This window comes from Lynx rufus, unplaced genomic scaffold, assembly GCF_022079265.1.
Source record: "Lynx rufus isolate CCGP_SWC_20201006 ecotype Redwood Valley unplaced genomic scaffold, mLynRuf1.p SCAF_9, whole genome shotgun sequence".
Classification (NCBI taxonomy): Eukaryota; Metazoa; Chordata; class Mammalia; order Carnivora; family Felidae; genus Lynx; species Lynx rufus.
In genome coordinates this window covers 101,953,775-101,968,363 of record NW_025814897.1, presented here as the reverse complement: position 1 = coordinate 101,968,363, position 14,589 = coordinate 101,953,775, and the positions used below count along the sequence as shown (strand labels likewise).

Here is a 14,589-nt window from a genome sequence, read left to right as displayed (position 1 = left end):
CACCGCCATTGAGACCTTCTTGATTCCAAGCATCTGATATTAAATAATAATTCTCAATTAAGGGGTGATATAGTTTACTACATTAGACATCTAGCTTTCCACTCTTCCCCTAATAACTGATGCATTCTTTCTTTTGGCAAACAACACCGCCAAGACTACTGTGCTGGTCAGAGTTCCCCAGAGAAGCAGACCCAATAGGAGATGGATATGTAAATCTAGATAAAAGGAGATTTAGTGTAGGAATAGGCTCATGTGGATATGAAGGCTGAAAAGTCCCACGATCTGTTGTCTGCAAGCTGAAGAACCAGGAAAGCCAGTGGGGTAATTCAGTCTGAGGCCCAAAGCTTGAAAATGGTATGGGGGTGTGGGGTAAGCTGAAGGTTCTGGTCTGAGTTTGAAAGCCTGAGATTCAGGAGTGCTGATGTTCCAGCAGGAGAAGATGGATGTCTCAGCTCAAGCAGAGAGAACAAACTCCCTCCTCCTCTGCAGTTTTGTTCTGTTCAGGCCCTCAAAGGATCAGATGATGCCCACCCACAATGGCGAGAGTGATCTTCCTTACTCACTCTACTGATTCCCATGCTAATCTCTTCCCAAGACCCCCCCACAGACACATCCAGAAATAATGTTTTATCAGCTTTGGGCATCCCTTAGCTCCGTCAAGTTGGCTCATCAAATTAGCCATCAGAAGTACCATATGCATTATTCCCGATTAGTCGATCTTGTCCAGAGGACATCAAATAAGTCAATCGTCATTATTGTAGTTTATATGTTATTTACATTTATCACAGAAGGATATTTTTCACAAACTCTTTGCTACTTTTGGTCTGCAATGACACAAAATGGTTAGCAGTGCTCATTCTGGAGCAATAAAAAAACATGTTTGAGTCCCAGTTCTGGTGTGTATTAACTATTTGGACAAGTCACTTCTCAAGGCCCCAGTTTACTTATCTGTGTGGGGGTGCTTAATAGAAATAAAAAAAATGCATGTGTTTAGCAGGACCCTTGGCAAATAATACACACTCAGTTAATATTAGTTGCTATTATTGCTTGGCTCTACTGTCTTCTGATTATGACCCAGGAGATGACCAGCTGGTTCATAATCCATATTAATATGTAAGCTCCTTTAAAGGGGAGGTCACATCTTTACAGGTTAGTATGGTCTCTGTTAGTTGATCAATAAATGTTTGTTGCCTGCTTACTAGGCTTTAGAGTCCCATGGTTCTTCATAAAAAGTTCATTGCAACCTTATCAATGGGTATCTTTTATGGCACCAACTTCACATTCTAGTATCCAGTGTTAGAATAATCTGAGTGCTCCATGGAGATCACTTTGCAGCCTAATTTCTGATGGTCCCCATCATAGTGGAAGAGAGATAGAGCATCATCTGGTACCTCCTTGAATGACAGTCAAGTGAGGATTAGAAATGAGTTCTGTTCTTATTCTGAAGCTCTTTGAGATTTCCTGCTCCATAGTTACCTCTGTGTGTTTCCTCCAATCAGCCCGTCACCATGATCCAGCTAGCATAAATTCCTGTAAGTACACAAAGTCCTTCCAGAAGGCAGAGGTAGAGCTGACCTACTATTTTGTGGATTCTTTCAATGCTCCTAAGGGTATCAGACCACCAGCTGTAGGGGGAGACAGAAGAAGAATGTTTAGTGGGGGTTAGAAATGCAGAACTGGAAATTCATTCTCCACTAGGCTTAGGTATCCCTAGGGCAAAGGAGAGAACTGTGAAGAGAACATATGATTTCCTTAGCTTCAGAGGGAAAAACAAGTAGATTAACATGAGATGACACTACACAAGGGATGCAGTCCCCAGAGACTGAAGAACAAGAAATATATCCTATTGAAAATAATTCAGAATGCTTACTCCAGTCTTATCCAGAGACTCTACAATTGGAAATAATTGCAAACAATATTACAGCCTCAGTGCAGCAATATATTTTATATTTTAAAATGTATTTTACCTTGATACAACAAATTGCAGTACTTATTGTTAAGGGAAAGTAGGAAAGAATGCAAAGTAACTCTCTTTTGACAGGGAAGGTTATAAAGGTTTTTTCTTATCTGTAATGAATGATGCCGAAAGTCTATTCTAACTGTGCCTACTGCTTAACCTGGGAGCATTGATGAATGTCTTCTCTGAGAAGGTTTGATGTGTGTTTCTTTTTTTGTTTTTGTTTTTGTTTTGTTTTGTTTTTGGAGAATTTAATCATTAGAAACAAGTAAAAGGACCAAATAGAAGTCAAGCAGTCCACAAAGGTCAGGAAAAGATACAAAGGGTTCTGACTGTTTAACTTACTGACATGAAGAAAAATCCACAACTTTGTACATTTCTCCAATTAACCATATACCCAAATCTCCAGGAGCACTGAGAAGCTAAGAAGGTATGTTAAATAAATTCTCTGTTCAAATGGTGTTTTGCTAATCAATAAAGCAAATTAATGAATGTAAATTCTAAGAAAGACAATTTTTAGCAACTATATTTTTGGCAATTATATTTTCTCTTCAGGAGATACACAGACTTTTTTTCTATATATAACTAAACATATTCTAGCATATTACTGAAGCTCTGATAATTACAATATCAATTCCTCTGTGTATTAATGCTCACATCTGTTATTGAGGAGGTCATTCTCAACGATCTCAAATGTTAGGAGAATGAGAGTCGCATTAGCTGGGTATAAATTAGACTCCATTGGTTTAAATCTGTGACTCTGGGAGAGTCACAGATCTTTTGCACCTCCCATTTCTCATGTAAACTGAAGATTATAATACTGCCTTCCTCATAGGGTTTAAATAAAATATTTCAGGAAAAATACTTAACACAGTGCCTGTAAAGCATAGGGAATGCTCAACACGTTTTAGTATTTTAGTACTTTGCTCGTCATTACCTTTCTTTGTGTCTCTGCTATGTGCATGCACACACAATGTCTATAACATTTTATTTACTTATTTTTACTGTTTCTGATATAATAATCCTCTCAGGGAAATTTTTTGATTGCGATAAGAGAAAAAGATCCATTCCTCTTTTTTTAAAAATTTTTTTTAACGTTTATTTATTTTTGAGACAGAGAGAGACAGAGCATGAACAGGGGAGGGTCAGAGAGAGAGGAAGACACAGAATCTGAAACAGGCTCCAGGCTCTGAGCTGTCAGCACAGAGCCCGATGCGGGTTCGAACTCACGGACTGCGAGATCACGACCTGAGACAAAGTCGGACGCTCAACCAACTGAGCCACCCAGGCGCCCCCCATTCCTCTTTTTTAATTCCTTCTGGAGATGCTATTCTTTGAAGTTTAAATAGTAAGAGTATTTCAAGGAAGAGGACCAGGGCTAGACATCTGTACCATGAAATAGGGAGGGGGCAACGCAGTGTTGAGAAACAGCAAGTAATTTGGCATCAACCCAGGGTCATTCTAAGCTCCAAATTCACCACCAGTTAGCTGAGTTCATTACCTCATCCAACAAAAGATAATCTTATTAACACTCTTAGGGTAATATCTGCTTATCTCCACTGATTTGTAGTGATGCAAGGATAAGATAATGGGTACAATCACAGTTAGAAACCATTACAATACTGTGACAGACAATGCCAGGTTTATCATCGAACCCCTATTCCTATTCCAATGGAAACTAGCTGGAGCAGAGCATGGATAGGCACTTCTGAGTATCGCACTATCTGTGAGGATGGGACCAGCTCCTGTGCTCTCTTCTCCCCAACTGTGCTCAAGAGATCCATTGTCTCCAGTGTTAGCAGAGATACTGGGTTACTTTCGTCCCACGTTTTAATTTTAGACAGTATCAAATAACTTCCTGCTGTGAGTGAGAAATGATTTAACACTTTGAACTATGATTTTACAGCCAGCCCAGCACAGTTTTATCTATTGTTTAATACTCTGAGGTCATGGAAGGGGTAGAGGATTGGACTGGGAGTGGGGAAGAATTCCACTGGAGCTGTTTGTTACCTAAACTTTTACTTGGAATCTCCAGGCTGGGTTTTCTTTTTCCTTCTCTTTTCCCTTTCTCCCTTTCTTTCTTTCTTCCTTCCTTCCCGTCTCCTTCCCTCTCTTCTTTGTTTCTTTCTTTCTTTGCTTCTTTCTTTCTTTCTTTCTTTCTTTCTTTCTTTCTTTCTTTCTTTCTCTTTCCTCCTTTCTTTCTCCCTTCCTTCCTCCTTTCTTTCTTTCTTTCTTTCTTTCTTTCTTTCTCTTTCTTTCTTTCTTTCTTTCTTTCTTTCTTTCTTTCTTTCTCCTCCTTTCTTTCTCCCCTCCTTCCTCCCTTCCTTCTTTCCTTCCTTCCTTCCTTCCTTTCCTTCTCCTTTCTTTCTTTCTCTTCCTTCCTTCCTTCCTTCCTTCCTTCCTTCCTTCCTTCCTTTCTCTTTCCTTCTTTCTTTCTCCCTTCCTTCCTCCCTTCCTCCTTTTCTTTCTTTCTTTCTTTCTTTCTTTCTTTCTTTCTCTTTCCTCCTTTCTTTCCCCCCTTCTTCCTCCCTCCCTTTCTTTCTTTCTTTCTTTCTTTCTTTCTTTCTTTCTTTCTTTCTTTCTCTTTCCTCCTTTCTTTCTCCCCTCCTTCCTCCCTTCCTTCTTTTCTTCCTTCCTTCCCTCCTTCCCTCCTTCCCTTCCTTTTTCCTTCCTTCTTACCTTCTTTATTTCTTTTGCCCTGTATTTGGCTTTTTTATACTTTTCCAGGAGCGAATCTTATTTCCAGTTAAATTATCTGGCAGTGTATGATTCCCCCAATACAACACTGTAGCTGGAACATTCCATGTGTTGCTGCTTCTCATGCTTTCCAGTTCTGGTGTGATCCTGGGAATCTGAATGTTAGGTAGAGGGTCTCACTGCTGTGGCTTGCTCTATTACTTTCATCTGGGATGTCTATTAATTCTTGCAATCTGATTCTCTAAATATTGGAGGGAATTATTCAAAGTTCTCAGTACTTAGAAAATACTTTTTTTCCCCTCTGTAGATACTGATACTGGAAAATTCCAGTGGGTTTGCAAACATGCTAGTTGCATGGGGATTTCCTCTTTTTTCCCCCTTAGCTATCAATTTTTAAAGTTCGTCCCATCCCCAGGAGATTCAACTCTTTTCTTTTTATTTGGTACTTTTAACTAATTTTACTAGCTTTCACTGTTTTTAATTCATTCCATTAATACTGAGAAGTAGGAAGTGGTCTGAGTTCATTTTGCCATCTTTCTCCAGAAGTTGTGTCCAGACACTATGTGTTAATATATCAATTAATTTAATTATCATAAATAATGAAGAGAGATACATCTTAAGGTTAAGTTCGTATAATTATCCAATAAACAGTTAATGCTAGATGTGAGCTAGGTTAATGTATATATTAAGTCACTCAACTCAAGGTCATTAGTTAGTAGGCAGTACACCTAGAACTTAGCAGAGTCTTTTGATGTCTTTTGACTTGACATCAAGTCCAACACATTTTTGGAATTTCTGTATATACATGTCAATAAAACGATGTTTATGTCTCTTTCATGTTTATATCTGACCAAACACCATGCTCCATCTTCTTGCAGCTGAAATGAGAAGATATATGAAAGAGGTCCAAGGACGAAATCAAACAGAAGTGACAGAATTTATCCTCTTAGGACTCTCAGACAACTCAGATCTACAGAGTGTCCTCTTTGGATTGTTTCTGTTCATCTATATGGCAACCATGGTGGGTAATTTAGGGATGATGGTGTTAATTAAGATGGATCCTTGTCTCCACACTCCAATGTACCTCTTTCTCAGCAGCCTCTCTTTTGTTGATGCCTCTTACTCTTCTTCTGTCACTCCTAAGATGCTGGTGAACCTTGTGGCTGAGAACAAAGCCATATCTTTTAATGGATGCGCTGCCCAGTTCTACTTCTTTGGCTCCTTTTTGGGGACTGAATGCTTTCTGTTGGCTATGATGGCATATGATCGCTATGCAGCCATTTGGAACCCTCTGCTGTACTCAGTTCTCATGTCTGGGAGAATTTGTTTCTTGCTAGTAGCTATGTCTTTCCTAGCAGGCTTTGGGAATGCAGCCATACACACAGGAATGACTTTCAGATTGTCCTTTTGTGGCTCTAATAGGATCAACCATTTCTACTGTGACACCCCACCCCTGCTCAAGCTGTCTTGCTCTGACACTCGCATCAATGGCATTGTGATCATGGTTTTCTCCAGTTTTAATGTCATCACTTGTGTTATGGTTGTTCTAATTTCTTACCTGTGTATCCTCATTGCCATCTTGAGGATTCCCTCTTTAGAGGGCAGGCACAAAGCCTTCTCCACCTGTGCCTCCCACCTCATGGCTGTCACCATATTTTTTGGGACAATTCTCTTCATGTACTTGCGCCCTACATCTAGCTATTCAATGGAACAGGACAAGATTGTCTCTGTCTTTTATACAGTAGTGATTCCTATGTTAAACCCCCTCATCTACAGTTTGAAAAATAAAGATGTGAAAGGGGCCCTAAAGAAGATCTTACAGAAACACATACTGTAAAGCCATGTTATATATCATCCTGTTATGCAGAAGAAAATACATTTTCACATTAATTTATTGTCTGGTTGCTTAAGCTTTGTGTGTTTGTGTATATTAAAGTTGATTGTTTAAAATGGGGGTATACTTCTAAATCTTCTGGTTTTTTAAATGTGTATTCATGGGCCTATAGGATGAATAAACACAGTGGGGGGAGGTTGGTGCTTGGTAAAGTATCAAAATACTTAGATTTGGCTGACTTGGGCTTACGATCCAATGTCAATATTTAGCTTTTCTTGATCTGATATCTATAATATGGGTACAACTGCAATAACAGAGTAGTATTTTCCTGATTTTGTAAATTAACTGGAATATTTTGAGGGTAATGATTCAACGTACTTTAACTTTTAATCTTCACTTCTCCCAGAGTTTCGTATAGTTTTCAAAGTATTGAAAGTAAATTACCTATCTTTTGTTCATGGTAGTGGGGCAGGGCACTGTCAATGTAGGAACAATGGGGGAACTGCCTTCTTCCATGAGATGGCATGTCAAAGGAGGCCGACAATTTGGAATCAGGTAAATGTCTACTCCCTATTTCTCTCCATCTCACTATCCCTTCGAGACCTTGAGGGAGCACACCAGTACTTCTCATGCTCCAAGTAAGATCACCTCACTCCCCACCCCCCAAATTGGTTAGAGACCACAAAGAATGTGTTAATTCACCATGTCCACTCTGAATAGTTCCATCCCCCTATAACTTCCACTTTCAAGTGTTAATCAACGTTTCTCTCAAAGATATTCAAAACTGTATCATGCTTGGTATCCTCCTTCCTGTTCCCTTTTATTCTGACTCATATGCTATAATATCTGTCCTTCTGTTGCTTCTTGAATAAGTACAACCTGAGACGAGTTGCCCTTGATCAATATTCATCGCTACTCTCAGTGCCCAGCTGAAATTCCATGGTCCGTCAAACAACGACTCATCCTCAATCACCCTCAATTCCATGCTCTACTTTCTCTCCATTCTGCACATCTGACTAAATCCCAACTTAGTGAAACTAAATTGTTTCTTTGTTCTGTCCTCCCTTGAAGCTGCTTAGTACAATTAGAGAACACCTCTCAGCATGCCATTCCTTGCTGCCGATCTTGTGTCATACTTCTTTCTTCAAAACAAAAACATTTAGACAAGATCATCCCCATCTTGCCGTCTCTAATCTTTTTACATATACTCTTATTCCCACTTGTCAAATGGATATTGTATCCTTTGCTTGTCCCTAAACTCAGTTCTGGCACGCATTTGGAGCTTTCCGTAAACTTTACTTCAAAACACTCTACTGGAATGTTCTCATTTGTTTATAAGCATCTTCTAGTATCACCGTTCTTAATAATTTCTTTGGCTGAAAGTCTTATCCAGTCACCAACTCATTTCTCTGCTCTCTTTACAATGAATGTTTTCAAAATAACTACCTGTACCCCTCGTCTCTACTTTCTCAAATCCCACTGCATGTTCCAGTTGTATTTCTGTACTGCCTCTCCATTGAACCCAGTCTTGTCAAGGACACATAAGAGCTTCACATTACTGTCTCTAAACATTGTTCTTCTGTCTTACGTTTACTTGGTATTTCAGGAGATTACAACTTTGTACTACTAGGAGGGTCTATATCTTAGCTTCACACCTATGTATCTTTGAGCTTAAAATATCCTTTTCCACATAAAGGTATAAATTGTGTTTCCTGCTACTTGTCCATAGTTTGTGCTTAGAATAAGGAAATACACACCCTTTACATCTTGAGCCATAATCCATTAAAAATTGTTCATAGATATACAAAACTCTGCCCACGTTTAATGTATATAATTTGTTGCATCTGGGCACATGTATACTTCAATAAAACAGTCAAAAAGCTATTAATGGAAAAACTAGCATGTAACACCTACTGGAGATATAGCAGGTAAAAAATTAAAGGTTCTAATCTTCCCAAACTTATATTCCAGTGAGGAAGACTTTATTTTCTACGCCAAATGTGCATGTATGTGTGCATAGGTGTGTGTGTGTGTGTGTGTGTGTGTGTGTACATGTGCACGTGTTTGACATGGGTATGAGTGGTATTTTGAAGAATAGTAAACCAGGTATTAGAGTAGGGAATGGTGGTGTCAGGGAAGAGTTCTCTGTGGAAATAACATTTGATCAAGTCTTGAATAAAGGTAATATTATCTGAATGTCTGTGGAAAAGCATTTCAGGTATACTTACAGTAACTATAAAGGCCCTGAGGCAAAATTCTCCTCGGTTTGCCAAAGGAATAGCAGGAGACACATATGTGTGGACCAGTATGAACAAATGAAAGGAGGAAAAGACATGCAATGAGGAAGGTGTTTGAGAAGAAGTGATTCATCAAACAAGCCCGGTAGTTCACCAAGTGTCTTTGGACTTCACTTTTTCTGATCACCCTGTGATAACCGTCCACACCCCGACTCCAGACTGCAAGCTGAATAAAAGATTGAACAAGATAGGTTTTATTGGCTACTCTCTCAGTACCAAGGATACTGGTAGATATTTGTTTAATTAATTAATTAATTAATGCACCGAGAGAGCCATATTCTAGTAGAAATGAAGAGCGATCCCATTTTAAGTGGAATTCTGAAGTGTAGAGCCTGGATCTGGTCCATTTCGTACCGTTTAATTTAATGTTATGCTCCATGGAGTCTCAGGACCATGCAATAGCTTCTGTACTTCTCTACGTGCCTAAGTTACTCTCCAGGGTATAAGTTGTTCACTGGGGAGAAAGTAGTTTAATTACTTCAGTGAAGAGCAAATGTGTGTCTTAATTTTGGATTGGCACCTTTCAAGCTTTCAATTTTTAGTGTTTTGCAGAGACTAACTCTCAAGAGAATCATCACAGACTTGATAAGGTGGACCGTCTGCTTTCAGATTCAAAAGCAGCATTTTCTACTCTTCTTTGAATTAACCGTGTCTTAATTCTGTCATAGCTGGATCTCTTCCACCGCTTGCATTTTCATCCCAGCTACAAATTTCACATTGTGAGACAGAAAACTGGTATTCCTCCCAAAGCAAGAAAACAAAACTAAAAGTAAAAACAATTACTTTTAGTGAAGATCTCTTTTTTTTTTTTTTTTTTTTTTCAACGTTTATTTATTTTTGGGACAGAGAGAGACAGAGCATGAACGGGGGAGGGGCAGAGAGAGAGGGAGACACAGAATCGGAAACAGGCTCCAGGCTCTGAGCCATCAGCCCAGAGCCCGACGCGGGGCTCGAACTCACGGACCGCGAGATCGTGACCTGGCTGAAGTCGGACGCTTAACCGACTGCGCCACCCAGGCGCCCCAGTGAAGATCTCTTAAGGCCAAAGGTAAGACGGTTTAATTTATCTGAAAGTGTTCAGATATCGAAAGGTTCTGAGACAACTCAAAAAACATTCAAATAATTAACCATCTCAATTATGATATGTCTGAAACATTAAACTTAATGTTTCAACTAAATTAATTTGGATTTTGTTTTTATTTCGATTTATTTCTTTGTTAATGTTTTTACTTTTTTTTAATGTTTTATTTATTTTTGAGACAGAGAGAGACAGAGCATGAGCAGGGGAGGGGCAGAGAGAGAAGGAGACACAGAATCCGAAGCAGGCTCCAGGCTCTGAGTGGTCAGCACAGAGCCCAACGCGGGGCTCGAACTCACAAACTGCGAGATCATGACCTGAGCTGAAGTCAAATGCTCAACCGACTGAGCCACCCAGGAGCCCCTGTTAATGTTTTTAATGTTTATTTATTTTTGAGAGAGAGAGAGAAAGAGCAAGCAGGGGAGGGGCAGAGAGAGAGAGAGAGAGAGAGAGAGAGAGAGAGAGAGAGAGACAGGGACAGAATCTGAAGCAGCCTCCAGGCTCTGAGCTATGAGCACAGACCCCATTGCGGGGCTCAAACTCACAAACCATGAGAGCATGACCTGAGCCGAAGTTGGACACTTAACCGACTGAGCCACCCAGGTGCCCCCTGGATTTTGTTTTTAGAAGACAGGGATTTAGGATCACTAATAACAAATCAGAATTTTATAGAATTTTCAGTATATACAGACACATACATATATGGATGTATAATACATGTATATCCGTGTGTATACATACTTGTGTATGTGTAAAACAGAGAAAATTAATTTTTTGTAGCAAGAATGCCATATATAATGTGAGTATGTTTGTATATATACATATAGGCATAAAGTAGAGCTTTACAAAATTTTTCAATTGATTATTTTATAGGGTAGGATTTCATCTGAATATAGAGATAGACCTGTTAAAAGACTGTTGTAATAATCCAGGTGAAAGATAATGTTGGCTGAGGTCTTGGTAGGAATGCAGGTGGTAGGAGGTAGTTAATACAAATATTTTGAAGGTAGACCCAACATAATTATCTGATGGACTGGTTATATAGCATATGAGAGATAGAAGAGATCAGTTTCTTCAATATTTATTTAATTGCATCTGAGCAAATGAAAGTATAGAGTTGTCATTAATTTGAGATAAGGAATGCTATGTTTGGAGCAACTTAGGGAAGGGCCTGAGAAATTCAGCTTTGGGTTATGTTGAGCTGCTCTTTGATATTAATGTGGAGATGTGGGCAAGCAGTTGAACTACAAGTCTGGAGTTTGGAAAAGAGGTCAGGGCTGGAGACACAAATTCAGGAGTTTTAAGTATATAGAAGGTAATTCCGTTGGCAAAATTGAATAATCACCCTGGTAGAGTGTAAATTGGAAAGAGAGAAAGATTGAGGACTGAGCTCCTCCAACCTTAAGACTAAGAAAGGAGAAGAGGAATAAGCAGACACTGAGAAGGAACAATCCATTTGGTAGGAGGAAAACTCAGAGTCTGGTGTCTAGCAGATGAGAGAAAAAAGTCTTCTGAGGAGTAGTAAGAAATCAGCTCACTCAAATGTTATCGATAGATCAAAAAGATGAGGAATGAGAATTGACCATGGGGTTTGACAATGTAAACATCCCTGACGCCTTCGGCAAGAAGTGTTTCTGTGGAGTGAAAGGGTGCAAGCCCAATCAGAATGGGCTTAAGAGAAAACAGGAAATGCAGTCTTGCACACAGCATGGATATTCAACTGTATCGTACGTTTAATTGCCAAGGCCAATGCAAAGGAATTGGATCGTAGGAAGTGAAGGCAGTAGGGGCAAGGGGGGAGGAGAGAAAAGTTGGAAGTTAGTGTAGGATATGTATAAATAGGGTCAATCTTCAAAGACTTCACACACACACACACACACACACACACACACACTTTACTTTTAAAAAGAAAATAGGTTACTGAGTTTACTTAAGGAAGTTTTCTTCACTGTAATAAGCAAATAAAGAGGTTTAATACACAGGTCTTCTGCGCATTTAAGAACTAATCTTAATTATAGCAGAGAATGAACTATTTTATTTTCCTGGTATTTTTTTTTTTCTTTGTGCAATTTATTTTCTCGGTTTCTTTCTTATCTTAGCAAACGAGTCATCCATTCTGAGACAAAGATACGAGCAACCATACAACAGTGGCTGAATTTATTCTCATGGGATTCAGGGATCATCCAGAACTACAGTTGCTTCTTTTTATGGTGATTCTAGTCATCTATATGATAACTGTGTTTGGAAATCTTGGCATGATCCTATTAATCAAGAGTGACTCACATCTCCATACCCCAATGTGCTTTTTCTTCGGTAATTTATCCCTTGTTGACTTCTGTTATTCTTCTGTCATTGCCCCTAATATGCTAATGAATTTCTGGGTGGAGAACCCAGTCATTTCATTTAGTGCATGTGCCACGCAGTTCTTCTTTTTTGGTTCCTTTGCTGGAATTGAGGGCTTTCTGTTGGCTGTGATGGCCTATGACCGTTACGTGGTCATCTGCAAGCCTCTTCTTTACACAGTCACCATGTCCCTGCGTCTTAATGTCCTTCTGGTATTGGCCGCATATCTTGCAGGCTTTCTGAAGGCTGCCATTCACACAGGCTTCACCTTTCAGCTGTCTTTCTGCCACTTGAATGTCATCAACCACTTTTTCTGTGACACTCCACCCCTCCTGAAACTCTCTTGTTCTAATACACGTGTCAATGAAGTTGTCATTTTTGCTTTTGCCAGTTTTAATGAACTGACCTGCCTCCTGATTATTCTCAGTTCTTATCTGTACATCCTCATTGGCGCCTTGAGGATCCATTCTGCTGAAGGGAGGCACAAGGCTTTCTCCCCCTGCGCTTCCTGCTTGATGGTGATCACCATTTTCTTTGGCACTATTCTGTTCATGTATCTGCGCTCCAGCTCCTGCTACTCAAGGGACCAAGACAAAGTGGTATCTGTGTTTTATACAGTGATCATTCCCATGTTAAATCCTTTCATCTAGAGTCTGAGAACTAAGGACGTCAAAGCTTCCTTAGGTAAAATTTTTAAAACAACCTATTCTTCTGTACTTAGAATCAACAAAGTGTGAGATTTTAGAACTCTGAAGGAACGTAGAAATGACTAAATCCACCTCCATTCATCCCGGTTCCACTTCATTCTGTCATGAGTTTTGTTGTTGCTGTTTTTGATAGTAGAGTTGGGCCGAATGTCTCGACATCCTGGGGAATATGGTTAAACCTCTATATGAATCCCACTAACTCCACAGAGCCTTTATGCTTGAAACTAATCAGCTGTCACAATACAGCTCCCTGTTCAGAGACATAAAACCCAGTATAAAAGTAAATGAGATAAAGACTGAATAGCAGAAGGAATGACTCTTTTTTTCCTACTCGACAGCTCCATGATTGAATGGTGACTTATGTAACTTCCAGAGGCAGGTGATAAGGGGTAGGCTGAGCCAGAATTTGTCCAGAGGACTCGAAGAGGGCTTAGAGACTGCGTTTTATCCCCAGTGAACTGGGAAAAATCATAAAAATATGACATCATAAAAATATGATGTCACATACGTAGATTGAGAGCCTCCTCAAAAAAAGAAAACTAATGGGGCACCTGGGTGGCTTGGTCAGTTAAGTGTCTGACTCTTGGTTTCGGCTCACGTCATGATCTCACGGTTGTGAGATTGAACTCCACTTTGGGCTCTGCCCTGACAGCATGGAGGCTGATTGGGGTCCTCTCTCTTCTTCTCTCCCTGCCCCTCCCCGCTTATGCATGCTGTCTCTCTCTCTCTCTCTCTCTCTCTCTCAATAAATAAATAAAACTTAAAAAAAAAAGAAAAGTTATTCTCTTATATCTGGTTGGATGATCTGTTGGATGACGTTTTATTCTTTTTAAAACAAGTCATCTTGTTTGAAATTAAACATTTCAAATGATCAGGGCCCCCTCCAACTAACAATGTTAAAGTGACTACATTTTGGCTACTTACTCTAATATACTGAAAAACAAAACCAGAAGCCAGAAGCTTCTTGGTATGTTTGTGATAGTTACAAATAAATGTTTGGATTAAAATAGCAGGCAGACCTTCCTTAGGGGGTACAGGATCAAGAAAAAAAATCTGGCCACAAGGCAGTACAGAAGCATGACTTTTAGGCTAAAACCTGTAAGATGCTGCTCTTATTCCTTTTGTTTTTCTATAGTTCCTAGATTTGAGGGTTTTATGTGTTTTCTTCCTTCTGTTTTTGTCAGATGGCCTAACATAAACAACACCGTCTTTTATTATCCTGTTTGGTTCAGTGTACCTGATCCTCTAAGAATATGCAATTTGTGATGATAGGAATTTGAAAAGTAAATGGTCCTATCCGGCTGGGTAAAAAATCTTTGGGCCCCTGTTCCAGAGAGAAAGCCGATAAATAGTTGCCTTGACAGCTCCTATTCGCTACTGAGAACTCTCTATTTAACTACTTCCCATCTTCCTCTTCTTCTTTCTCTTTCTCCTCCTTCTCTCTCTCTTTTTTTCCTCCCCTTGCTCCTCCCAGGCTTCAGTGACCATAGAAACAAAGACAAGAGAAGAGCTAAGAGATAAATCAGATAGTTTAATGGGCTCCATCTTTTCTTTTGTAAGTTTATTTATTTATTTTGAGAAAGAGAGCGAAAGTGATAGAGAGAGAGAGAGAGAGCAGGAGAGGGGCAGAGAGAGAAGGAGAAAGAGGGAATCCCAAGCAACTCCCTGTTCAGAGA

General features: G+C 39.5%; 2 protein-coding genes across 2 annotated transcripts; both read left to right on the top strand.

Annotated features, from left to right (window-relative positions):
* The first annotated feature begins 5,537 nt into the window (after positions 1-5,537).
* LOC124506191 (olfactory receptor 5AP2) lies at positions 5,538-6,491 on the top strand. Its single transcript, XM_047072208.1, has one exon. The coding sequence runs from the start codon at positions 5,538-5,540 to the stop codon at positions 6,489-6,491; it is 954 nt and encodes a 317-aa protein (XP_046928164.1).
* A 521-nt stretch (positions 6,492-7,012) lies between these two features.
* LOC124506064 (olfactory receptor 1020-like) lies at positions 7,013-12,856 on the top strand. Its single transcript, XM_047072067.1, has 2 exons — positions 7,013-7,043; positions 11,991-12,856. Exons 1-2 carry the CDS (start codon positions 7,013-7,015, stop codon positions 12,854-12,856), a joined length of 897 nt encoding a protein of 298 aa, XP_046928023.1.
* The last annotated feature ends 1,733 nt before the right edge of the window (positions 12,857-14,589 follow it).

What these genes read in the sequence shown, in the direction of transcription:
- LOC124506191 (XM_047072208.1), top strand. Translation starts at nt 5,538, where the DNA reads ATGAGAAGATATATGAAAGAGGTCCAAGGACGAAATCAAACAGAAGTG.
- LOC124506064 (XM_047072067.1), top strand. Translation starts at nt 7,013, where the DNA reads ATGTCAAAGGAGGCCGACAATTTGGAATCAG. An exon ending in GGCCGACAATTTGGAATCAG is followed by an intron (nt 7,044 to 11,990) that starts GTAAATGTCTAC and finishes TCTGAGACAAAG; the next exon opens with ATACGAGCAACCATACAACA.